Source organism: Manis pentadactyla, chromosome 2 (assembly GCF_030020395.1).
Source record: "Manis pentadactyla isolate mManPen7 chromosome 2, mManPen7.hap1, whole genome shotgun sequence".
Taxonomy (NCBI): Eukaryota; Metazoa; Chordata; class Mammalia; order Pholidota; family Manidae; genus Manis; species Manis pentadactyla.
In genome coordinates, this window is record NC_080020.1 from 12541600 (window position 1) to 12569302 (window position 27703).

At 38.1% G+C, this 27703-nt stretch overlaps 1 protein-coding gene and 1 non-coding gene across 5 annotated transcripts in view; one reads left to right on the plus strand and one right to left on the minus strand.

Moving 5' to 3' along the window:
* Positions 1–1388: 1388 nt before the first annotated feature.
* LOC118928346 (U2 spliceosomal RNA) lies at positions 1389–1576 on the minus strand. The gene has a single exon (XR_005031194.1). It is a non-coding gene; the product is annotated as a U2 spliceosomal RNA (small nuclear RNA).
* A 222-nt stretch (positions 1577–1798) lies between these two features.
* Positions 1799–27703, plus strand: part of MTMR6 (myotubularin related protein 6) — a 37228-nt gene continuing 11323 nt past the window's right edge. Inside the window, exons 1-7 of one of the 4 annotated variants that reach the window (XM_036917388.2) lie at positions 1801–2001; positions 18662–18778; positions 22264–22426; positions 23538–23695; positions 23894–24022; positions 26553–26687; positions 27213–27326. In XM_036917388.2, coding sequence (XP_036773283.2) covers positions 1978–2001; positions 18662–18778; positions 22264–22426; positions 23538–23695; positions 23894–24022; positions 26553–26687; positions 27213–27326 — 840 coding nt within the window. In that variant the 5' untranslated portion in view covers positions 1801–1977. Of the gene's footprint in view, positions 2002–18661; positions 18779–22263; positions 22427–23537; positions 23696–23893; positions 24023–26552; positions 26688–27212; positions 27327–27703 lie in introns of all 4 variants that reach the window. The other 3 variants (XM_057490195.1, XM_036917389.2, XM_057490199.1) reach the window with 3 other exon arrangements.

A 27703-nucleotide genomic window follows, 5' to 3' on the forward strand; every position in this document is an offset into this window, starting at 1 on the left:
TCAGGATTTTTTCTTTATCTTTGATTTTCTATAGTTTGAGAGAAAAATGTAGTTTTTTTTACATTTATCCTGCTTGGTGTTCTCTGAGCTTCCTGGATCTGTGGTTTGGTGTATGGCATTAATTTGGGGGAAATCATGATTGCTCCAAATATTTGTTTCTGTTCCTTTCTCTTTCTTTTTTCTTTTTATATTCCTATTAAAAGTATGTTGCACATTTTGTGGTTGTCCTGCAGTTCTTTTTTTTTTCAGTCTTTTTTCTCTTTGCTTTTCTGTTTTGAAGGTTTCTCTTTAGATATCTTCAAGCTCAGAGATTCTTTCCTTTCCTCAGCTCTGCTCAGTCTCCTAATAAGTCCAACAAAGGCATACTTCATTTTTGTGGCAGCGTCTTTTATGTGTAGCATTTCTTTTTGGTTCTTTCTTTATGTTTCCATCTCTCTGTTTATATTGCCCATGTGTTCTTGCATGTTGTCTACCCATTAGAGCTCTTAGCATATTAATCATAATTGTCTTAAATTCCCAAACTGATAATTCCAAAATCGTTGCAATAGCTGAGTGTGATTTTGATGCTTTCTCTGTCTCTTCAAACTGTTTTTTTGCTTTTTAGAATGTCTTGTAATTTTTTCTGAATAGTTCGACAGTATGTACTGGATAAAAGGAACTTCTTGACACTGGTTCCCAGTGAAGTTGCTGCTTGTGGGCTTCTGTTACTGTAAATTGTAATTCTAGGTGTTTCCCCAACCCTCTCTCTAATTTTGGGGACAGTGGTTAGCTCTGTGACTTCAGCTTTCTTCTAAATTGTGGAAAAGTTGTTGATTTCTCTGCTTTTACTTGTTAGGACCTACTGTATAAATTTTAATGGATGCTGGTATTAATAGTGTAGGGACATACCACACTTTACATAACTATTCCCATAGTATTGAAGATTTTGCTTGTTTCAAATAAGACTACACTAAATATGTATGATTATCTTCTTAGATTCTTTTGTGTAGAATTGCCACTCAAACTGAAGAGAAAGTACTAAAATTTGGTGCTGTCCACTGTTACGGTGATGGCCTTCACCCTGTCTCACCCTCAGCCACTAAACTATCTTTACAAAGGGATGTCCCCAGAATCCACTTTTTTCCCTCAACATTAATGTTTTATTTAGAAGTTTTCCATCAATGCTTATGGGAAAGGTTGTTCTGTAATTTCTTTTCTTGTAAAATCTATGTCAGATTTTGGTATCAGGGTTTTTCCAGCCTCATAAAATAAATTGGGAAATGTTCTTTCTGTTTGTATTTTCAGTATGTTGTTTAGTTTAAATGTAATTGAAGACTTCAAGTTATCTCTTTGACATTACTTCTAACTTCCTTCTGCTTTACTTTTTTAACCATAATTTTCCCCTGGAAAGGGGGTGCACCGTTCCTGGAAGGACTGCAATACCCGGTCGATGCGCGGAGTCGACGGAGCAAGCTCCATTCCATCTCCTAATTCCAAAAATCCATTTAATATATTGTCGTCGGAAGAAGACGTATCAAGTATTAAACTGATAAAAACAGATACTACACTTGATCTTGGCCAAAGGTCCAGAAGCTATTTCTCCAGAAACCATTCTTGAGCAGAGAAAATGCTTCTCCGTCCCCGCCCAGCACCCCGGCTTTTCTGGTCTTCCGCCGGCTGCCCAGAGGCCCCGCCTTTGTCAGGGTTGGCGAGCCTCCACCAGCAGGGGACGCTGTGGGGTCCGCGGCGGCCACGCGCCCACCAGACGCCGCTCTCCCTCCGCGCATGCTCTACTCTGCCTTCCCCGCCCCGCAGGCGGCCGCTAGGTTTGGGGCCGGGTTTCTAAGAGACGGCGCTGGCCGGCTGCGCCTGCGCGGTGGGCGCCGCCCTGAGCCAGCTGAAGCGGCGGGTGGTTCCCGCTGGGCCCGGGTCGCCGCCCAGGTTCTCTCTCTTCACCGCGCCCCTGTGAGGCGGGCTGCCGACGGACGTCTTCCCGGAATGGAGCACATCCGTAAGACCAAGGTAGTTGGGCGCGGAAGTGCCGTTCACCGCTGGCCCGGGGCCGGCTGGGCAGAGCTCGGCTTGCCCGAGCCGGGCTGAGGACCGGCCGGCGGGGTCCTTGCCCCGGGCCTCGCCGGGGAGGGCAGCGGCGGTTTGGGCCAAGGAGGGTGCGGGGGCCTCTGCCACTACAGGAGTCAGAGTTTCGCTTTCAGACCCTGGTGTCGGGGTGCGGATGATTGAGGCTGCTTGGGGTTAAGTCGCAAGAAATTGGTGGCCGCCCCTTTTCCGCTGCACTTTCTTGGGCAAAATTGGGGCTGCTTTAGCTTTGGGGACCTTCAGTCGTGCACCGCCTCGTGAGATCGGAAGGCCGGTGGGTCCTCAAATTAACGTTCGATTGCTGCGTGTGCTTTTCATTGTTCATGTTTAATTGTCCCGTGTCCCAAGTTCTTGATGGAAGTTTTGGGAGTTGCAGAGATCAGCCCTCGGCGCCACCTCGTTTTCTGGTCGTGGTGTCTACTCGTTTACATTGGGTATTTCCTTCTCGGTGCTTCAAAACTGTCAAAATGCAGCTTAACAGAGGAGTTAACGGAGAAGGGAAAAAACGTTATCCCGTATTTTCAGGTGTCTGATGGAACTGTTCTTCAGTTGAGCAGTATGCTTAATTTGTGTGAAAGGCATTTGTTTGGAGAACAAAGTACTCAGGATTCCGTTAAAATGTTAAGACTGAAGAAAATGACGTAAAAATATTACCAAATCATTTTACCAACAATGTTTGAGTTCACCTTCAACTTTGGGAGAGAGAAAACATAAACCTAAGACCAAAAGAATTGAATAAGATCGCTGGGAGGCTTACAAAATCAGGAAGAGGACGCACTATGAATCGTGACTCTCCGTGTTTTGCTGAAACCATCAGCCAATTGCTGCTCATCCTGAAAGTTACTGTTCATTTAGGAAAGTAGCAGATACACGTCACCTTCATTTGTTTCACGGAGAATTTGAGATCTATGTCATTACAATTAGTTTCACAAACCGTTTTAAGGTGTACGTGGATTTTTATTAGAGCTTGTTTTTTTAACATTGCACAGACTTTATGCAATAAAATAGAAGATGCTAAAAACTAACCCCCGTGTTAAAATATGTTTTAAGAGAGGAAAGGTAAAGTGACTCTAGAATTCAAGTTTCTGGAACTCAAAGTTTGAAAATAGAAGGGTGATTAACTAACCAGACTAGTAAAATATGTAGAGGTGGCAAAGAGGACTAGAGTAAGCATCAAATCAGGTTCTTGTGCTGGTTCCAAAGTTCCAGGTGTGTGTTATATAGGCTGTGTACACATGCTTTCCTTCTGTATACCAGGTTGAACCTCAAATTTACCTCTTTCATAATGCTTGCTGCAGTGCACAGCACACAGTAGAAAAACAGTAAAAGTGAACTGAATTTAATCAGAACAAACCCTATTACCAGGTTATTTGCAAGAGTGAACAGAATATTAAAAAATCCTTAGGATTCCTTGGGTTATTTTAAGCCTTTGTACTGTAAATTTATCATGTATATATACATACACACACACACAATTTTCTTTTTTTTTGGTATAATTGTAGCTACTCTTATTTCCTAAAGAGTATTGCTGTTGACTTTCATTTGGTATGATGTTCCTCTTTAACTACCAATTAATGGACTTTTCTTTATTTTTCTGATTTACCTTTTAAAAGTGGGCCCATGTAGGTGGTTTAGTAAGATCCTTTTATGATATTTTAAAGACTAAAAGATTTTTAACCAATTTTTTTGTTAAATTCTTAAGTGTGCTCCTTTATTACTTTGGGTTTTTTTTCTAGCATTAAAATCACTGATACTCTGAAATAATCTTATGTGGCTCTGTGTAGACTGTAATAAACAAGTATTAACTGGATACCTAATGTGCCAGGCATCATACAGACACTGGGTATGCTACAGGGAACATGAGAGACATGGACCTCTTACTACATACTGATAATTGTGTGAACTGTAAGATTTTCTTAAATTATAACTTATTCTTAAAAGATTGATTTGAACATAGCCAACTTTTTGTTTCTATTATGCATAGCCTTCACCTGGACATAGTTAATTTGCTGCAAAAAGAATTGTAAGTATTTAAAAACTAAAAATGAATGATTTAAATTTATTTAGCTGTTTTAAACTCTAGTTATTATGATCAAGAACTGACTATAGAGTAGTAATATGTACCTTGATTTGTTGAATGTTGTTCGGATGGCTACATCTGAAAAGTAGTAATTACCATTTATTGAGGACTATACGTCAATAAACCCAGCTATGCAGTGTTATTTCATAATATTTACAATTTCAAAAATATGTTAGTTATACAGAATTATCACGTATCTCTTAAATAACCCTGCCAGTTGGGCGCATTGTTTCCATTTACAGATAAGGAGGAAATAGGCTGAGATAATTTAAATAACCTGCCCAGTTAGCTCACAGGGGATGGAGTCAAAATTTAAACCATGGTTAATCTAACTCCAAAGACTACATAATGTCTTTTCCATTGCCTCTCTAGTGTTAATCTGTTAAGATGTGTATAATATCAATTCAGAAATCCTAATAATAATTATGAGTCTTTTCTTCCCTAAACCTCTTCTTGACATAAGTAAATAATATTTATATGGTAATCCTGTTTTTTTGTATTGTTCATAGTTTTTTTATTTGCTTACTAACCAGAGATTTATCAGATAAAATATTTTAGCTTGAGTACTAATTAAATGGCTTTTTGGTTCTGAAATTCAGAAACAGAAATCCTGTTTTGGTCACATTTGTTTTTACTAACTTTATAGCACCCTATAAAGATGTGAAGTCTGAATCTGAATTTCTGAAGAAGCATTTCCAAGCTATACTTAAGGAACAGCTACTGCCTATCACTTTGAGCTCTGATTTTGCCATAATGAGATAGTCTTGCCAAGAAACAATGGACAAAATGCAGAGGCCGTTCTGCTTTATGCAGACTTCCTCCCTTCCCTGCCAGGCTCCAGTGCTTTAGCTGACATCATAGATTGATGTCAAGTGATTTTGTGCTGTTTGTGAATGGAACTTTACCGAAGGAAATGGAAGAATGTTTTCCTAAGCTATATATGAAATCCAGCTTCCTAGAATTTGTTACAGAATGGAATGTCCTGTGAAAGTCTGACCCCACTACGGCTCAAATTGAGTTTTCCAAAAGTAATGCCCAGTTTCTTAGCTTGTTACCCCTTTTTGCCATTAGAATGTGAGATCATATATGTTTGAATACAAATATATGTTATCTGTAACAGAGGGAAGGAGATGTAAAACTAAGAATGAATCATGGACAAGGAGAAACTGACATTAATTATCTTTGAAATAAGAGACAGTAGATTTTGAGGAACACCTCAGTACTTATCTCCATGTAAAGTGCTGTTTTACTTACTAATATTCCATTAGATGAAAAAACTGAAACGTGCAGAGATGAAATAAAACAATTTCTACTGACTGAAATAGCTAGCTCTACTAAGGAGGAGGTGGAGCTGGGAACTTAAATCCAGGTCTTTCTGATCCTAGTCCTCTTTTAACCATTACTCTCCCCTGCCCCACAGTCATTATCTAATCAAGAGGGTTGCATAGTGAGGCAAGTCTGGGTGAGTAGGAATGGCAAGGAGGGGATGGATGAGAGGAACTTAAGGTGGTAGAATTTTGTCTAGTTGGTACCTGATTATGAGGGTCTAGAATTGGGGAATAGGTCTGGCCCAGAGAAACAGATTTGGGAGTAATTATCAGTGCTTAGGTAATCACTGATATTTTCTATTGTGGATGAGTTTATTCAAGAAGGGTATGTGGAGGCTTTGTAAAGAAGAGTGTGAAGGCTAGTGCTCTGGGAATACTTAAAAATCAGCAAGCAGAGGAATAGAGTATTAGGGATACAATGGGAACTGGTGAATCACAGGTAGTAAGGGACCAGTCTGCCCTATTGTAATGTCTTTCTCTTTTCCCTCCATGGGCCAAAAATTCCTGCCTTTACAAAATTAATTGGGGAAGATACAACAATAACAACATTAATAAGTCAAATATGTAATATAGTAGATGGTGGTAGATGCTGTGAGGAGTGTCAGAATGGGGGTAGGGGAGGACAATTTTAAGTAGGGTAGTTAGGGAAGCCTTACGGAGATAGTGGCACTTGAGTGGACAGACCTGGAAGAGGTGCGGGAGCAGAGCCTCAAGTGGGCAGGGCTGGGGTGGGGTGGGGTGGCAGGGAGAGTCCCAGAGGGAACAGCAAAAGCAACCCCCCGCTGTGCTGGGTGTGCCTGGTTGGTAAGAACCAGCAAGACCAGTGTGGCTAGAGCCGAGTGAGTGACCTGGAAAGCATAGTAGGTTAAAGTTGGGTACAGGGACAAGTTACTGTAGAGCCTTGAAAGCTAATGTGACATCTTTGCTCTTACTGAGGTAGGAAACCATTCATGTCCAACTGTCCAACACTGCAGAAAAGCAAACTTAGATAGGATTGAAAAGTGCCTCTGTATCTATCCTATTTTCATTTGGTGATTTATGCAGCCAGACTCTGTTGTAGGAACTGGGGTACAAGAATGAAAAAGGTTAAAAATCTCTACCCTTTGATTCTTACTTCTACTTCATGAAGGTGACTTGGTGCTCGTTTTCTTTTGATAGATAATTCTTGGCAAGGTGTCAGTTCTGTGGAGTGTGGCGTAATGAGTCTACTGGCCCCAAAGGGGTGCCTGGTTATAGAAAGGGATCGCAACAAGCCAGAGAAGCCTTGACTGTGTTTCCTGCTGCAGTAGCTACTGTCCTGTACCTGTAGAGTAAGTGCAGCTGTTGGTCACAGAACTTTGATTGAGGAAGGCCCTTTGTCCCTTCCTCGCCCACAGGCTGCTTTTCCCTCTTGGGGGTAGATAGGCGTGTGAATGTTCTGAATGAGATCCTGTGTATGTGTGATTCCCTGTGTTTTTCATTTCCAGCTTTGTAATTGGCAGAAATTTGAACTTCCTGTGTACACCATTAAGGTACCTTTTAGCGCAGACCCTTGGTTGGCAACAATTCAACTAAGTAACGCTTCCGGTAATGGGTTGGTGTTCTCCAGCCTCACCATAATGACCACACCCTCCAATTATTTTCTCCCTGCTCCATTTCATTTTCATCTTTACTCTTTATTTTCCCATAACCTTTTTCCTTTTCCCCATTTTTGCCTGTGGTTATAACTGTATTAAAGGATCCTAACCTATTTCTGTGGTGCCCCAGTGCTTATAGTTGCTTCCTAAATATCTGAGATATTAATATCCTAAATATCCAAGAAAACACTGGGGAAAATCTGTAGCAACATCTGTAAATTACTTTCAGTTTATCAGTGAAAAGGGGAAGTGTTGGGGCAGCAGCTGATGTTTAGAAATTAGCTAAGTCTGTGGTTTGAGATTTGTATGCTGATGATTTTAGCTCTGAAAAAGATCCAGTTTCTTTTATTTTTTCAATTTATATTAGGATTTGCATTAAAAAAAGCAGGAATTCTCTTATTTTTTCCAGAACTCTAGTTTAATTACTAAATGTTTTGGAATAATTTCACATAAATTTTATTATCTGTCACATCCATATAGGGAATTGCCGTATCGAAGCAGTTATGTAATGGTTTTCTATTGTATTTTCTTGATTTGAATATGATTTTGCATTTATCAAGGTAATTATATTCAAGATGGACTCTCAGACTTAGGTTTCCTTTTATGCCTTAGTGCATGGCGACCATCTGACAAGCTTAACATCCTGAAGGAGCCCCCGTTTCTCCTTCCTGCCCTTTCACATCAGTTCTGTTACTAGCTCAAGATGGGCTTCCTCTTAATCCTGTCCCTTCTCATATCTCTCCTAGGCACCATGGATGACATTATTAGCCCTTTACCTGGCTACTGCACAGCCAGTCTCTTCCCACTCAATAGTTTCTTCACATTACCATTGGAAATATCTTCTTAAAAGCCCTATTTGGTCATGGACTGCTGTGCTTACAGTCCTCCATTTGTCTTTTATCTACCACCCAGATTATCTGCCTTAACAAGTGTTTCTTTTTCATCAAATATTATGCCCCTCCTTCTTTAGGTTGTATCTCCTCTCTTGAGAATTCTGTGTTCTCTCTATTTTAGTCAAGGAAGTTGTTGATCTTTGCTTTCAACACTTATATTAGGAAAACAGAGATTTTTAAACTCTAGAGTACATTCAAATACTGAATTTGCTTTTCAAGTCCACGTGCCTTCTTCATTTCTATATTTGAACTTAACTAGACATTAGTTTAATACAGAAGGTTGTCAGGGCTCGATTTGGCTTATCAGCTTACTAACAGTAGTAAATTTTGCAAACATTTGTATTGTTTACTATTTGTCAAGCAAGCTTTGGGTAAAGTACTGACATTTGTTATCCAATCTTACTGTGGCCCTGGAGGGAGAAGGGAGAGGTTATTGTCCTCATTTTATAGGTGAAGAAAATGAGACCCAGACAGATTGGCCTTCTTCAGTTGATGACCAGTAAATTTTTTTGAATGAATTATAAACTCTTTTTCCTGCTATTGTATTTTTATGTGCTTGTTCTTCCGAGATGATGTGGTATGTACATGCTTGCCTGTAATGCAGATGCATATTTTAAAGGACTGAAGTTGTAAGAAGCCCGTTTAAAATGGGAGGACTAGACAAGCTGGGGCCTTAAATGTTTGGGAAAGAGCGTAAAGATAGAGAAGGAACCTAGGCTAATGTGACTAAGAGCAAGAGGGATTGATTTGGAGTGAAAGTCAGAAGGAATATCAGTTGCATAGGAATGACCAAGTGAGCTTCTTCAAAATACAGATTCTTGGTTGCCACTGCCTGAGATGCTTGAATGGGCTTGAGGTGGGGCTCAGGAACTGTACTTCTGCAGTTTGGGAAATACTGAGATGAACCACTAGGCTTTAAAGTTTGTATGTAGGTGACGAAAATTAAAGGTCTAATGAAGAATTTCAGGTAATTTTGAATATAGAAATTAGGGGGTATCAAGAAATAGTCTTAGAGGGATCACGGGAAGATAGCGGCATGAGTAGTTCAGAGGAAATCTCCTCCCCAAAACATGTATATTTATGAAATGTATATTTATGAAAATACAATAAATACAACTATTCCTAAAAGAGACACCAGTGGATGCAGTACAACAGCCAGGATACAGCTACGTCTGTGAGAACTCAACATCACATGAAGGGGGTAAGATACAAGCTGCGGCCAGGCGGGACCCAAATGCTCCCCCACCCCAAAACCCGGTGGGAAGAAAGGAGTTGGAACAAGGAGGGAGTGAAAGCCCAGGACTGCTAAACAACCAGCTCTAGAAATCCGCACCTGGAATGCAGACACAAGGTGCATGGGGTGCTGGATATTAGAGAAATGGAAAAGCAAAATTGGTGGGCAGCTCTCCGCAACCAGCGCCCCTGAGACAAAAGAAAAGCAAGTGCGTTCTGCAAGTCTTAAAGAGACAGGGACTCCATAGCTGGACGAAGTTGTCGCAGCAGCTGGGAATCCCAGGGAAACTTAGGCGCCCTAAACCCCGGGGAGGCAGTGCAGCTCTGAAGCCCCTCACGGCACTAAGCAGCCTGCCAGTCGTTCCTCCAACTGGCGCGGACCCCGACATACTGGCCCAGTAGCAGGAGAGTGGCAGCACGTGCCAGGGACAGCAGCGCCGGAAGGGACTGGGAACAGATCCGTGCGCCAGTGGCGCCAGACGGGACCAAGAGAGGCTTGTGCAAGCCCGCAGGGCCCAACTGAACAGCCTGGGCACAGCTCACATGCACCAGCGGCAGTGAAACCAGAGGAGCCCGGTAGAGGCCTGCGCAGGAGAGCCCCATGCACACCTGCAGCGGAGCCAGAGGGAGCAGGCGCGCTCCCAGCAGCCGACCGGAATCCCAGCCCAACGCACAGCCGCCTGGGCCAGCCCCAAAGGCTGCTGCTGGCACACAGCTTCCCGGCAGGGGTGCTGCTAGCACGGAGGAGTGCACCTGGTGTGCCTGCCACTCCCCGCAGGGCTCCATGCTGCTCTGACGGAGACCCCACCCACAGCAGCTTAGGGGACTAACCAGTGGCTTCTCCAGGAGTGTGAGTAACACACAGGCAGCGAAGAAGGGCAAGGCATCCAGCAAGCAGGAAAGGACTTTCTTCTCCCAGCTGACACACCCACAACCTGCCTACAGCCACCGCTATCACCATGAAAAGGCAAAAAATTTAGTCCAGTCCAAGTTAGTTCAAACAACACCTGAGAAAGGATCTGCAGAGGCAACCTAACCAGTCTCCCTGAAAAAGAATTCAAAATAAAAATCATAGACATGCTGACAGAGCTGCAGAGAAATATGCAAGAGCTAAGGGATGAAGTCCAGAGGGAGATTACAGACATCCGGAGGGAGATTACAGATGTCCAGAGGGAGATTACAGAAGTGAAACAAACTCTGGAAGGATTTATAAGCAGAATGGATAGGATGCAAGAGGCCATTGATGGAATAGAAACCAGAGAACAGGAACGCATAGAAGCTGACATAGAGAGAGATAAAAGGATATCCAGGAATGAAACAATATTAAGAGAACTGTGTGACCAATCCAAAAGGAACAATATCCACATTATAGGGGTACCAGAAGAAGAAGAGAGAGAAAAAGGGATAGAAAGTGTCTTTGAAGAAATAATTGCTGAGAACTTCCCCAAACTGGGGGAGGAAATAGTTGCTCAGACTACAGAGGCACACAGAACTCCCGAGAGACGGGATCCAAAGAGGACAACACCAAGACACATAATAATTAAAATGGCAAAGATCAAGAACAAGGACAGAGTATTAAAGGCAGCCAGAGAGAGAAAAAAGGTCACCTATAAAGGAAAACCCATCAGGCTATCATCAGACTTCTCAACAGAAACCTTACAGGCCAGAAGAGAATGGCATGATGTATTTAATACAATGAAACAGAAGGGCCTTGAAACAAGGACACTGTATCCAGCACGATTATCATTTAAATATGAAGGATGGATTAAACAATTCCCAGACAAGCAAAAGTTGATGGAATTTGCCTCCCACAAACTACCTCTACAGGGTATCTTAGAGGGACTGCTCTAGATGGGAGCACTACTAAAAAGAGCACAGAACAAAACATCCAATATATGAAGAATGGAGGAGGAGGAAAAAGAAGGGAAAGAAATAATCATCAGACTGTGTTTATAACAGCTCAATAAGCGAGTTAAGTCAGACAGTAAGGTAGTAAACAAGCTAACCTTGAACCTTTGGTAACCATGAATCTAAAGCCTGCAATGGCAATAAGTACATATCTTTCAATAATCACCCTAAATGTAAATGAACTGAATGCACCAATCAAAAGACACAGAGTAATAGAATGGATAAAAAAGCAAGACTCATCTATATGCTGCTTACAAGACACTCACCTCACACCCAAAGACATGCACAGATTAAAAGTCAATGGATGGAGAAAGATATTCCATGCAAACAACAGAGAGAAAAAAGCAGGTGTTACAATACTAGTATCAGACAAAATAGACTTCAAAATGAAGAAAGTAACAAGAGATAAAGAAGGACATTACACAATGATAAAGGGGTCAGTCCAACAAGAGGATATAACCATCATAAATATATATGCACCCAATACAGGAGCACCAACATATGTGAAACAAATACTAACAGAATTAAAGGAGGAAATAGAATGCAATGCATTCATTTTGGGAGACTTCAACACACCACTCACTCCAAAGGACAGATCCACCAGACAGAAAATAAGTAAGGACACGGAGGCACTGAACAACACAGTAGAACAGATGGACCTAATAGACATCTATAGAACTCTAATCCAAAAGCAACAGGATACACATTCTTCTCAAGTGCACATGGAACATTCTCCAGAATACACCACATACTAGGTCAAAAAAAGAGCCTCAGTAAATTCAAAAAGATTGAAATCCTACCAACCAACTTTTCAGACCACAAAGGTATAAAACTAGAAATAAGTTGTACAAAGAAAGCAAAAAGGCTCACAAACACATGGAGTCTTAACAACATGCTCCTAAATAATCAATGGATCAACGACCAAATTAAAATGGAGATCCAGCAATATATGGAAACAAATGACAACAACAACACAAAGCCCCAACTTCTGTGGGACACAGCAAAAGCAGTCTTAAGAGGAAAGTATATAGCAATCCAGGCATATTTAAAGAAGGAAGAACAATCCCAAATGAATAGTCTAATGTCACAATTATCGAAATTGGAAAAAGAAGAACAAATGAGGCCTAAGGTTGGCAGATAGAGGGACATAATAAAGATCATAGAAGAAATAAATAAAATTGAGAAGAATAAAACAATAGCAAAAATCAATGAAACCAAGAGCTGATTCTTTGAGAAAATAAACAAAATAGATAAGCCTCTAGCCAGACTTATTAAGAGAAAAAGAGAGTCAACACACATCAACAGAATCAGAAACGAGAAAGGAAAAATCATGACAGACCCCACAGAAATACAAGGAATTATTAGAGAATACTATGAAAATCTATATGCTAACAAGCTGGAAAACCTAGGAGAAATGGACAACTTCCTAGAAAAATACAACCTTCCAAGACTGACCCAGAAAGAAAGAGAAAATCTAAACAGACCAATTACCAGCAATGAAATTGAATTAGTAATCAAAAAACTACCCAAGAACAAAACCCCCGGGCCAGATGGATTTACCTCGGAATTTTATCAGACATACAGGGAAGACATACTACCCATTCTCCTTAAAGTTTTCCAAAAAATAGAAGAGGAGGGAATACTCCCAAACTCATTCTATGAAGCCAACACCACCCTAACACCAAAACCAGGCAAAGACCCCACCAAAAAAGAAAACTACAGACCAATATCCCTGATGAACGGAGATGCAAAAATACTCAACAAAATATTAGCAAACCGAATTCAAAAATACATCAAAAGGATAATACACCATGACCAAGTGGGATTCATCCCAGGGATGCAAGGATGGTACAACATTCGAAAATCCATCAACATCATCCACCACATCAACAAAAAGAAGGACAAAAACCACATGATCATCTCCATAGATGCTGAAAAAGCATTCGACAAAGTTCAACATCCATTCATGATAAAAACTGTCAACAAAATGGGCATAGAGGGGAAGTACCTCAACATAATAAAGGCCATATATAATAAACCCATAGCTAACATCATACTGAACAGCGAGAGGCTGAAAGCTTTTCCTCTGAGATTGGGAACAAGACACGGATGCCCACTCTCCCCACTGTTATTCAACGTAGTACTGGAGGTCCTAGCCACAGCAATCAGACAAAACAAAGAAATACTAAGGAGTCCAGATTGGTAAAGAAAAAGTCAAAGTGTCACTATTTGCAGATGATATGATATTGTACATAAAAAACCCTAAAGACTCCACTCCAAAACTACTAGAACTAATATCGGAATTCAGCAAAGTTGCAGGATACAAAATTGACACACAGAAATCTGTAGCTTTCCTATACACTAACAATGAACTAATAGAAAGCGAAATCAGGAAGACAATTCCATTCACAATAGCATCAATAAAATACCTAGGAATAAACCTAACCAAAGAAGTGAAAGACCTATATCCTGAAAACTACAAGACACTCTTAAGAGAAATTAAAGAGGTCACTAACAAATGGAAACTCATCCCATGCTCCTGGCTGGGAAGAATCAATATCGTCAAAATGGCCATCCTGCCCAAAGCAATATACAGATACGATGCAATTCCTATCAAATTACCAACAACATTCTTTAATGAACTGGAACAAATAGTTCAAAAATTCATATGGAACCGCCAAAGACCCCGAATAGCCAAAGCAATCCTGAGAAGGAAGAATAAAGTTGGGGGGATCTCACTCCCCAACTTCAAGCTCTGCTACAAAGCCACAGTAGTCAAGACAATTTGGTACTGGCACAAGAACAGAGCCACAGACCAGTGGAACAGATTTGAGACTCCAGACATTAACCCAAACATATATGGCCAATTAATATACGATAAAGGAGCCATGGACATACAATGGGGAAAGGACAGTCTCTTCAACAGATGGTGCTGGCAAAACTGGACAGCTACATGTAAGAGAATGAAACTGGATCACTGTCTAACCCCATACACAAAAGTAAACTCCAAATGGATCAAAGATTTGAATGTAAGTCATGAAACCATAAAACTCCTAGAAAAAAACATAGGCAAAAATCTCATGGACATAAACATGAGTGACTTCTTCATTAACATATCTCCCCAGGCAAGGGAAACAAAGGCAAAAATGAACAATTGGGACTATATCAAGCTAAAAAGCTTCTATACAGCAAAGGACACCATCAATAGAACAAAAAGGTATCCTACAATATGGGAGAATATATTCATAAATGACAGATCTGATAAAGGATTGACATCCAAAATATATAAAGAGCTCACACACCTCAACAAAGAAAAAGCAAATAATCCAATTAAAAAATGGGCAGAGGAGCTGAATAGACAGTTCTCTAAAGAAGAAATCCAGATGGCAAACAAGCACATGAAAAGATGCTCCACATTGCTAATCATCAGAGAAATGCAAATTAGAACCACAATGAGATATCACCTCACACCAGTAAGGATTGCATGATCAAAAAGACAAACAACAACAAATGTTGGCGAGGGTGTGGACAAAGGGGAACCCTCCTACACTGCTGGTGGGAATGTAAATTAGTTTAACCATTGTGGAAAGCAGTATGGAAGTTCCTCAGAATGCTCAAAATAGAAATACCATTTGACCCAGGAATTCCACTTCTAGGAATTTACCCTAAGAATGCAGCACTCCAGTTTGAAAAAGACAGATGCACCCCTATGTTTATCACAGCACTATTTACAATAGCCAAGATATGGAAGCAACCTAAATGTCCATCAGTAGATGAATGGATAAAGAAGATGTGGTACATATACACAATGGAATATTACTCAGCCATAAGAAAAAAACAGATCTTACCATTCACAACAACATGGATGGAGCTAGAGGGTATTATGCTCAGTGAAATAAGCCAGGTGGAGAAAGACAAGTACCAAATGATTTCACTCATATGTGGAGTATAAGAACAAAGGAAAACTGAAGGAACAAAACAGCAGCAGAATCACAGAATCCTAGAATGGACTAATAGTTACCAAAGGGAAAGGGACTGGGGAGAACGGATGGGAAGGGAGGGATAAGGGCGGGGAAAAAGAAAGAGGGCATTACAATTAGCATGTGTAGTGCGTGGGGGGCACAGGGAGAAAATAGAAAAAAAAAAGAAATAGTCTTAGAGTGTTGGAAAGAGTATTTTCAACCTGTATTTCCAGTCTTGGTAAGATACCACACCAGAAGGAAATATGTAGTGCTATACTGTTCTAGAGGAAGATTGACCCTGACTAATTGGGTAGTGGGGTGGGAATAGAGGACTGAGAGTCCATACATGTATTTTAAAAAAAAAAAGCTGAACTATACCTGACTGCTCTATTAGTAGTTTGTCTACTGTAAGTTCGTTCCTTTATTCAGAAATTACTGAATGTGGTGAACCCTGCTGTGTAGGGAAAAGGTGGAAGAGAGAAATAAGGGACAGTACAGTTTTATAAAGAAGAATTATATTTAATAAATCCCTTGGATGATTTCAGCAAAGGAGACTACTGCTAAATGTGTGCACCTTCTGTTTTTCCCTCATGGGAAATTTCTCTGTGGCAGAGCCCAGATATAAACTCACACATATATGGTCGATTAATATATGATAAAGGAGCCATGAATATACGCTAGAGAAAAGACAGCCTCTTCAACGACTGGTACTGGGAAAACTGGACAGCTACATCTTAGAGAATGAAACTGGATTATTTTCTTAACTCCACTGTAGTTCAGCGGCTGTTTATTGTGTCACATGCTATACTAGCCTTTAGGTATTCAAACATAAATTAGACACAGTCCTTGTGCTGGAATATGAATGAATGCTTTCATTATAGTGTAGGAATTACCTTAATAGTGGTGAAAGAGGCAGATTTTTAAAATGCTGAGACAAATTGGTAGGAATTGGTGATTGGATATTGGGGTTAAGAAGTCATGAGATGACTCCCAGATTTCTAGTGTGAGTGAGGATAGAGTAACATTAACTCAGAAATACAGAATTAGGAACATATTTATGAGGGGAGAGGGGAAATCATTTTTGTTTTCAGTATGACTCTAAAGACATCCAAGCAGAGCAGGATAGCGTGATGGGAAGGTGTCCCCACTCAGGGGTGAGACCTGTGACATAGGGTCACGCCTCTGCTACTCCACTTCATAGCCGTTACTAGCTGTGTGATGTTGGGACATTTAACTCACTTCTCTAAGTCTCAGTTTTTATGGGGGTAGTAATAGTTCTTACCACACAGGAGCTGTGAAACAATTTGTTAATTTAAGCACTTATCAAAATACTGGACATATAACAAGACCTTAATACTATATCAGGAATTAGTATTGTTCTATGTATAGCAGACAGTGTGAGCTCAGGAGAGATCAGAGCTGGGCATTTCGTTTAGGGAGTCCTTCACATAGAGGCTAAAACACTGTCAGTGGATAAAATTGCCTGTGAGAATGGAGTCCTAAGAACAATAGTAACAAATAGGGAATGGACAAAAGAGGGTTGAAATCCAAATGAAAATGATGTGATTTGTATGTAGAGAATTGTGTGGCCTTAAAAGAGAAATTATTACTTAAGGCATATGATTGGTGGATAACAAATATTTATGGCCTTTTTTAAATCCACAGATTAAAAAACTTCATGTGGACTTTAAAAAATTTTACTATGTAATTACATAAAAGGTAGTAAAACAAGATCTAGCCCCTCCCTTTACACTGCTTGCTAGTATACTTTTTAGATCTTCTCTGAGTAGCTGAAGTGCTGCAGAATGATGCTGGCACAAATTGGTTGCTTGAGTACTTTGATACTTTATGATAACTTTTATTTCCATATGTATTCATTCATTTTCTTTAGTGTTAACACTTTGTTTTAATCGCTTCAGGAAATAAGGCAGGTGAGATTTATATTATGGTAATTGCTGTTGGTTGTAGTGTCCCTTTAGCCAACTAGCACAATTAAAGAAGAGGAAATGGTAGTTGATCTCACTGTTTTAAATTTAAGATTTGATTAGAACTGTGTGGTGTAATGAAGTTAGATTTTTATTTGAGGAAGAAATGCTCCTAACCAGTGAAATAAATATTAACCTCCAAGAGAAGTCTTCATTCAGGTCTATGATAAGGAAATTTTCCTGTTGTCTTAAAGGACAGTGTGTCCTTCCCCATGCAAATAAAGTTTTGTATCGAAAACAAATATTTTAATTTTACATTTAAATTTTAACTTATTTAAACAGGTGGTGTTTATAAGTAAAAAAACTATGGAGTTAGGAAATTAAATTTGTTTGTGGCAGGAGACAATTAGCCTTTTAAGTGGTAGTTATTGATTATTTTGGAAATCATAATTTCATAATGGGGGCATTACTTTCTTCAGTTTTAGTAAGGGAAAGGAAAATATATGTAAGGGAAAGTACAGAATTAATGAGATAATTAGTCTGGTTTTGAAGACATACACAGTTTAAAATACTATTAGCACACATATTAAGGGGAATTATGTTAAGGGCACTTAAAAGGCTAATTGTCTCCTGCCACAAACAAATTTAATTTCCTAACTCCATAGTTTTTTTACTTATAAACAGCACCTGTTCAAATAAGTTAAAATTTAAATGTAAAATTAAAATAAAGAACTGTAAGTTGGTAAATTACCATTACCACCCCTGCCACCCCCTGTAAGAATGGATAGCAATAAATACTACCTTTCAAAATACAGTCATCTGCCGTGCATTCTTGACCAACTCCAACCCCACTCTTCTGTGGCAGCCGTGTGTGTGTGTGTGTGTGTGTGTGTGTGTGTGTGTGTCTATTAAGAAATATGTACTACGTACTTCACTGCCTCAGCCACCAGAGGTCGCAGAATCAGCAGATGACATCATCGACCACGGAGTTGAGCGCCAGGAAGAAACACAAAGCAAAGCTAAGACATTAAGTAACTAATTAATTTTCTGAGAAGGCTTCCTGTTAGGAGACAGGACGACAGGGAGCCTTGAAGAATGCTTAGCCCTTAGCTAAGCAGAAGGGACTATTTTAGGAAGGGAGAACAGTATGAATAAAAGCACTGAACTGGACACACAACATTTTCCTGGGTGGAGTAGTGAGGAGAATGCAGAGATTAAATTGAAGTTTGCAAATATTTAACTGTTTCCTGATTTAATTTTTCCAGGAGTTCACTTCGAGGACTATAGCTAATAGCCTTATGTATTTATTTCTTGACTTGCTAGCTTTAAATATAATATGTTGACTCTTGGATGTAAAAGATGTATTTGCTTATTTGTACCACACTCTTCTTCCTATTCTCCTTAATATGTGTACTAATAGTATTTACAGAGCTCTTATATTTGTAACTGTAAAGACTACCTGTGTTTGTGGCTTATACAGTCCCCAAGAGATACAAAATGTAACATTCAACATTAAATAAACTCATGTGTTTGAACAGAAGGAGGAAAATATTTGAAAATGGTAAATTTAAATCCTGGGACAACAGAAAAAGAATTTATACAACTTGTGAAATAAGAAATAACATCTTTTTCTTCTTCAGGTTGAGCAAGTGAAATTACTTGACCGATTCAGTACCAGCAACAAAGCATTAACAGGAACATTGTATCTCACGGCCACACATCTGTTCTTTATAGACTCTCATCAGAGAGAAACCTGGGTAAGAAGGGACCCTGCTGTACTGTTTACTGGAGTTACAGTAATGGACTTGAACTATTGCTGTGTTTTATTTTAAATATGTACAGTTTTAGTCATTGGTTAATGTCACAACCAAAAATTTTTCTGTCACCCAATCACTTCTACCCTCCCTCCTAATAAAACAGTGATACAGGGATATGGGATTCTTTTGTAGGACACCGGAGACTATCAAATAAATAACTACAGAATACATACTTTTTCCTTTTAATTAAAAAAAATCTAAATAATATATGTGCATGTTAACAGATTAACCGGCGTATTCCACAGAATTTTTATACTAGATTGCAATTAGAGTGTTTAATTTTTTTTCTGCTAGTACAGACAGTTCAGTAACAGGTAGTTTTGGCCTTTGTTTCTTCCTGTGTATGTGCCAGAGTTTCTCTGAGGTATTTGCCTGGGAATAAAATTACACAATCTTAGATAAGTGCATATTCAACTTTGCTAAGTATATCACGTCTCTAAAATACTTACTTCAGAATATTCTCAGTAGAGTGTGATACAGTGTTCTCCACCCCCAGTAATACTGAAATTGTCAACTTTAAAATTTTTTGCTTATCTGATGGATGTGCAGCTATGGTTTTAATTAGCTGATTACAAGGAAATCAGCCTTTCAGATATTTTTCCTTTTAGATTTCCTTTGTTATTTTATTGGGTTATTTGTCCTTTTACTGATTTTGTACGAGTTCTGGTTTCTAATGTTTTATCAGGTGTATGTGTTGTAGATGACTTCTCCCAGTGTGTGGCTTGTCTTGTGTATATGTATTTTAATTAAAGTTTAAAATTTTATTGCAGTAGATTTTTCATTTTTTCTGTTATGGTTTATGTTGTTTTGTGACTTGTTTAAGAAATCCTAGGATCATAAAGATTATTTTGTATTTTCTTTGAAATCTTACATATTTTCTATTACCAGTATAAGTTGGTAATAAATCTGGGATATATTTTAGTGGATATATGACAGGGATTCATCTTTATTTTTTTTCATATGGATAACTGGCACCATTTACTGATAGTTTCATTCTATTAATGTCTAATATCAACTGTCATAAATAAAATGAGGGTCTTTTGAGTTCCGTGTTCTTTGGTGTGTTGATTACACTGTACCAACAGCATACTGTTTATTGACTATAGCTTCATATTGTCTTCATATCTCTCTTTGTTCTCTTTTGATTTCCCCAGGAAGGCCATCCAATTGATATGAGATTGTAATAAGTACGTTAAGATACTTACCTGGGTGGTCTGTCTTGGGGACGTGTGTTCTCTAGAGGCACTGGTCTCTTCCCCATCCATTGTTGGCCCAGGAACTGCCAGAAGTTCCACCTCGCAGGGCCTTGCACGATCGTCAGTCATGTTGTCATCCACATTGTCTGCTCTTCCTTCGTCTGCTCGCCTTACTGTCTTCTCTGTGTGCTGTCTGTCCTAGGGATACAAACAAAAGTGTCCCATATGGCTATTCCTTTAGATGTTGGGATTGTGGTTTTGGGGGCAGCTAAAAGATACCTGTTGTTCTTGTCTCTTCTGTTGTCTTGCCTTATTAGTATAGTCCTGTGTGTCTCCCCTGAATTAAGTCTGTTTAGTATACTAGATCCATAAGAATGAACATTTTAGATCTGAAAGGGCCCTTTTTAATCTTTTTTTCTCATTTTACAGGTGATTATTTTTTCAGGATCACATAACCAGTTAGTGATAGAGCCAGGTCCCTTCATCCTCTTACTGAAGATCATTCTGGGTCTTAATTGGGATCATAACAGTGATAAAATATTATAATAACTTACTTTCTCTTAGTCTTTATTTAGATCATTTTGAGTGACTTGGCACAGGTCTGCTAATATTGTTAATCGTGCTAATTCTGTAATATTGCTAACACATAAGTATGGGCTATATATGTGTACTGTGTGTTAAATTATTTATATTTTATATACTCTTAATTTCCACAGGACAAGTTCTTCTCTCTCTCTCAGTCCTCATTTTTCAAGCTTTTCTTGATTATTTTATGTATTTAATTGCACATGTGAACTTTAGATTTAATATAATTAATATAACTTAATATTAACATATAATGATTTTATATGATACAAATAACCATCTGTCTCTCACCTTGCCACAAAAAAAACCACGAAAACAAAAATAGTTGGAATTTTTTACTGGAATTTATGTTAAATTTTTAGATTAATTCAGGATGAATTTATTTCTTGCACTGATTGACTTATTCAGTAACCTGTTATGACTAAGATCTTTTATTTTACAGAAAAGTTTTCTATAAGTATTTTAAATTAGTAGGAATGGTATTGAGAAAAGGAAAACTTTTTAGTAGCAAACAGATTATAGGTAACAGGTGAGAATGATAATCGTATATTCAAGATAGCATCAAGTATTGAGTTTATTGTAGGACTTTGTGTTCATTTGGTAAACATTTGTTGTGATGGTGGGGGTATCAGCAGTAACAACTATTTCTGGCTTGGTCAAATTTTAAGTTTGATGAGTAATATATAGCATTTGAAAATATTTTTTATTTGAAGAAGGTCATTATAATGCCTCAGGGACTGTGTTAGGTGCTGGAGATATAATGGTGTTCTGCTTAGCTACAGTATTATTCCTTATGAAGTTCCCAAAATCTAGTTGGAGAAATAGACATTCACTGTAGAACGAATTACTTGTGTACTATGTGCTACAAAGGAAAAGTATTGGTTGATATGGGGTAAGAAAATGGAGGGGACCTAACTTATTGGGAAAGGCCACGGGGGTTGTCAGGTTGTAATTTTGAGCTGGATTATCAAAGATACTTTATTTAGCCTAGAAGTAATTAGAAATAATACTTCTTGGAGCTTAGTTTTAAGCAAAGGCCAAAAATGATACTAGGCATTCCTAGGGGAAGAGGTGGAGCTACAATATTCCAGTTGGTAGGAGCAACTCAGAGTGTGTAAAGGAGCTTGGCACATTTGAGGAGTCAGAGAAGGCTGTTGCCACTAGAGCTTAGTGATGTGGCAAGGGACTTGGAATGAGGCTGTAGAGGTGGGAAATAACGTGACTAGATTGCCTTTTTTTAATTGCGTTCTCCTACCTTGTAGAAAATAGAGGGGGTCAAGAGTAGATATAGAGAGAGCATTTAGGAGGCTATTTGGTTATTTAGGTGAGAAACAATGGCAACATTGCAACTAGGAGAGTGACAGTAGAGATGGAGAGAGATAGGTTACAGAGATATTTAGGAGCAGCAGCTCTTGGGGTTTGATGATGTATTGCATATGTAGAATGATGAGACTGATGGAGGGAGTATCAGCATATACCTGGCTTGGGCATTCATTTATTTAAAAATTTTGAGTTTGAGTATATAGTGTGTAACATTTGAGACTTTATAGGAAGAGGGCATTTCTAACATTGATGCACTCCGAAGAGAATAATGTATTTAGTGCTTTTTTGTGATGATGATCAAATGTCTTTTTCATGCTGTAGATATTACACCACCACATTGCCTCAGTAGAGAAACTGGCCTTGACTACTTCTGGATGCCCACTTGTGATTCAGTGCAAAAACTTCAGGATTGTGCATTTCATTGTTCCCAGAGAAAGAGATTGTCATGATATTTACAATTCTTTGCTACAACTGTCAAAACAAGGTACTATTCCTAGACACCAAAGTTTACTTGCTCAGTTTGAGATGTATTATTGAAGATACTTTATTTGGTCTGGAAATAATTAGAATTCTGACCTGAATTGTAAGAATGGTTTCCAAAGAAAGGGCAACAGTAAGGAAAAAGCAAAGCATTTATAGTATAGGACTTAAAAACCATAGATTTATGTTAGTGTTTGTAAAGTTTGTTGATAGCCAGCAGCACACCTTTTTTTGAAAGTGGGTAACCCACACCCAAAGAGACTGACTTGGAAATTGATTACTAAACAGAAAGTTAAAGGTCAAGCTCCCATGGAAGCAGTGTAACTAATATATTTAATTGAGTAGAGTGGCACATAAGGGAGTTGAGCAGAGGGAGAGTGTGAACCCTATTTTGGTAAAGGGAGACATGGAGATACGGAAGCTTTGCTTCCCCCAGCATGACTTGAATTATGTAGATCTCTCTAGGGAGACAAAGCACATAGTTACTGAATGTTAATTTCTTGTTGAACACCTGTTTCAGTGGTTAGGCGTGGGTCTGTATTCACTCTTCTTACCTAACACTTAACACCTGTAACATTTATCCCTTTTGTCCCAAGTTAAGCCAGAACTTATAGTAAAGATGTTTCTGAGACTTCAGGGCTCTCTCTTACTCAGAAGTAAGAGCACTCTGGAGCTCTGGGCAACCATTGCTGTTTTTGGTCAACACTGTCTATAAGAATGTGTGTACAAATTTCTGTTTATGTGTTACCTCTACTTTTTCATTTTAGCATTAGTCTTTCTGTTTTAATCTCTTTTGGGAAAATTGTGGTTGGGAAGTGTCCATTTGTGTCCTTAAAATTTTACTTTTAAGAAAAGGAAATATTGCCGTAGAGAATTTAATGTGGAAGTCCAACTATTATTTCCTAGCTTTTACTGATGATATAAATTGAATCTCAGATTGGTAGGTGTGTCTTTAGATATAGTCAAAGAACCAAGAAAATAAATATGTTCAAGTATTAGCCATCTCTTTGAAATTAAAAAAAATGGGAGGTATAAAACTAAAAAACTACTTCTATTTGTAATGTATTAAGTTCTATAAATTATACTTCAGCATTTATGTATTTTGTTTACTCTAGCAAAATATGAAGATCTCTACGCGTTCTCTTACAATCCCAAACAAAATGACTCAGAACGACTGCGAGGTTGGCAACTCATTGACCTTGGTGAAGAATATAAGAGGATGGGAGTGGCAAATTCAAACTGGCAGTTATCTGATGCCAATCGAGAGTACAAGGTAACTAGCAATCTCTTAGAGAAATTCAGAAAATGTTAGTACCAGAAAGTGAGAACGTGTCATAGTAACAAGTTGTCTATGTATTGCTGTTTATTGTTCTTGCATTTAATAAGTTTTAAAGGTTTTTAAAGGTGGTTTTTAACTTCGTGGGTTATGAACTATTGAATAGAATGGTTACGTTTTATTTGACTTTTACAGATTTGTGAAACTTACCCCAGGGAACTTTATGTTCCCCGAATAGCAAGCAAACCAATCATTGTTGGTAGCTCCAAGTTCCGGAGCAAAGGCAGATTCCCAGTTCTTTCCTACTATCATAAAAATAAGGAGGTAGGAAACTTTTCTTTTTTTAATTTTACAAATGTGGTGTAACTTCTCTTCAGGTGTATCCAAAAGAACCCTCATGTTTACATTAAGAGGTCATTATAATGTTGCTGGTAGAGCAATGCTGGCTTTTCACTTACTTACATTTTTGAAATTTTAAAACGATATTACCCTGAAATATAGAAACTTTCATACTTGTCATCTTTCTTTCTACCCCCCTCAGCCACCTGCCTTCATTCATTTCTTCTTTCTAGTGGTGACTTGAAAATTATGGGAAACTTTCCTGTGGTTCTCTTGATCTTGCTTGTATTTGGGAAAACCAAATAGTTTTGACAAGCTAACTGTTGAGAAAAGAGAGCGACCCAAGGGTATTTTAGGCTCCCGTTTCAATAGCGGGCTCCCAGATCATACGGATTTTGCAATATGAAGTATCAGAGGCATCTTTATATGATGCTGTAGTAGGGATTGCTCATTATAGTAAAATTTACCTTTGAGGCCTGGGGGTACTATAGGTTAGATGCTTTATATGCATGAAACAGTCATAATGATGTTATAAAGTAGACTGCTAATTACCTGTAACTTTCAAATGGTGAAATTGTAGTTCAGAGAGGATAAATCACTTGTATCTCACAGCTAGTAGGTTGAGGAGGTCGATGCCATTGCTGACTCCCAATTCTTTGTGACCTGGCATTTTTCTTTGGGAAGCTCTCTTTCCCCTAGTGTTCTAAAATTTCAGTGATGTGCCTGTTTGGAAACTCAGGTCTAAGTTGTGGGAAGTTGCTTCTCTACGTCTTTGGTAACTTAGTCTCTTTTGTTTTTTTTGTACTGTTGTGTGTGTGTTAGTTGACAAGAGGGCTTCCTCGCAAAACCTCCATTTTAATTTTACCTCCTATTTTCCATCTCTATTTTCTGGAAGATTTCCTCAACCGTGTCTCCAATCCATGTCCTGGATCCTATATTTTGCTACAGTCTTGTTCGAATCCAAGAACTTTACTATTTTCTGAACTTCTTAGGCAGTTTTCTGTTCTTAGATGTGATGACTTAGTTCTCTGAAAATGTTAAGGACTTTTAAAAAGACTTCTTGTGCTCCCCACAATTAGTTACCTGTTTGCTTAGAGTTCCTTCTTTTTGTCTATTTTTTTGGTTTTTTCTTTCAAATATCTGATACATAAATAATTAAGTGAGGTACTACAGAGCTGTTTAGAAGTGTGTTTGTATGCACGAGTGATCTCTATCTTTGGATTCTTTTGGTTTTGATTTTCATCCTAATGTGTGTGAGAGGAGAGATGGGAAGACCTCACCTTTTGTTATATAGGCTTTACTTAAGCCTCTTGTTTTCCACGGTAAGAGCTTCGCTTCCACCCACAGCTGTGCCTGTTGTCCAGCATCTTCGGGTTAATCCTCCCCATAGAGTAAATGTGATGTTCAGGGGGAGGGAGGATCCGGGAGCCTGAACTAGTCCTTACAGACATCCAGCCAGGTCTCCTGTTTTCAGTTATATCCCAGCTCCTCTCCTCACTTCCCTTTCTTTCTTTTCAAGTTTAAAACAAGTTTTAAAACAAACTTTTAAAAACAAGTTTACTTTTTGAGCAGAAGTTTAAAAAAACAGAAGTTCCTAATCTATTCTTCATAACAAACTCAAAGGGAGTTATGACTGGTTATGACTTCTGTTTGACACACTCATGTTTATATATATTTTTCTTGAAAGCTGGGCTGAAACTAGATATTCATCGCTCAACTTAAAGTACATCTGAAAAGAATTTATAAGATAATCCTCATTTTCTTCTGTTTTATTCCATTTTCATGGTTTTACTTTGTGTTGAGTTTTAAAAGTGCGAATATATGAATTTATATGCACTTTTTCCCCTTATGATACTGTATTGGAATGCTTGAAAAGGGTGAAGTTGGATTTGGTATGGATGAGATTGCAGAAAAAATACATGGGTCTAAATCTTTTCAACTTTTTTAAAAGAATAAATAGTGGTAAATAGCTGACATTCACTAATTTCTATAGGTATTTTTACCCTCTTAGATTGACTATAGATTAGTCCAAATTTGAATTGAAGTTCATTTTTCTCATTTTATGTCTCAATGTAAAGACTGCTGATTTCTAATTAGATCTGAAAACCTTTGGAAAGAAAGTAAAAGTTGAAATGTCACTATTTGAAAAAATCCTGTTCTCCATTTATTGATTAATCTCTTGAAAGTATCTTCTAATCTAAGGCACAGAATTACAAGTGTCTTGGTAGGTTACATGATAGAGAATTAACCAAGTGTTGCTTCTTAGGACTGAAGATTTTTTCATCAGACTAGGTAAGGAGACCTTTAGGTTTCTTAAGTAGAAGAGAATATTGGAAAAACTTAAGTGACATCTAGATATTAAAATCATATTAAATTCAAATAGGATTTCAAAGTTAATGCCTTCTACTTTTAAACAGATTGCATACTTGATTTTAACTTTTTTTCTTTTAAGCATTTTGTTGAGACATGTTTTAGAGATCTTTGGATAATCTGTTTTGTCTCTTTTTACAATTAGGCTGCCATTTGTCGATGTAGCCAACCTCTGTCAGGATTCAGTGCCAGGTGCTTGGAAGATGAACATTTGCTTGAGTCCATTAGTAAAGCCAACCCAGTTAATCACTATATGTATGTCATGGATACCAGGCCCAAAGTATGTATCTTAAATACAGTACATTTTGTTAGTTTAATTATCTTTGTTGTTTTAATTAATAGGAGTTGATCAATTTGTCCATATTTAACATACCTGAATTCTAGTTTTAAGTTAACTGAGGCTAATAATACTGAGGAAATCAATCTTTTAAAGAATACCAACTTAGGAGACCAATTTACCAACAACCCAAGATGGTGATTTCTTATGTCTTCTGCTGTATGTTGGAATTTTTAATTGGCAGAATACTTTTAAAATAATGAATTTGACATATTAAAAAACAAGGAAAATAGTTAACTTAGGATACACTGAACTAAAGAGATATAAGTAGTGAATAGTGAGCAGAAAATAATTGTTCTCTTAGGCACCTATAATGTAAGGTTAAGTTTTTATCATTGGGACAAATGTCAAAATCCTCCCCTTTTTTTTTCAAAAACACAGTGAAATAGCCAATCATATAGGGTCCTAAAACTAAAGTGATTAATCCTCAATGGTAATAGCTAACATTACTTTTAATTTTTATTATAGCATCACATGCAGAGCTGGTGGCCTACACAAAAGGACATTGGCAGAATTATAGTGAGGATTTCTTCAAAGATCTGGAATGATGAGAAAATAAGAGAAAGCGATGAGAAAAAGCGAGTGAGCGATAACACAATTTCAGGCAGCTTTGTTGAAAGGAATGGTAGCTGTTTTAGAACTAATTCTCATCATTATACAGTCTCGAAATATAATGGAGAGAACAGAAGATAAGATTAATTTGAGTAAATTAAGAAGTATTAAAAATTAGAAATTGATAATTTGATAATTGTTATTTTGTTAAAAAGAAAAGACTTCTTTAGAAGTCAACTATTGGTTGTTATCTCTTGTAAGAAAAGTTTTACTTGTATGATTTGGATGGATTAATTAGTTTGAACAATATTTAGGTAATATTAGATACAAAATATGATTGTAGTGTAAGACTTGATGAATATGAGGTCTGAGGGTGATTTATTTCTCAGAGCCTAATTATCTTATTT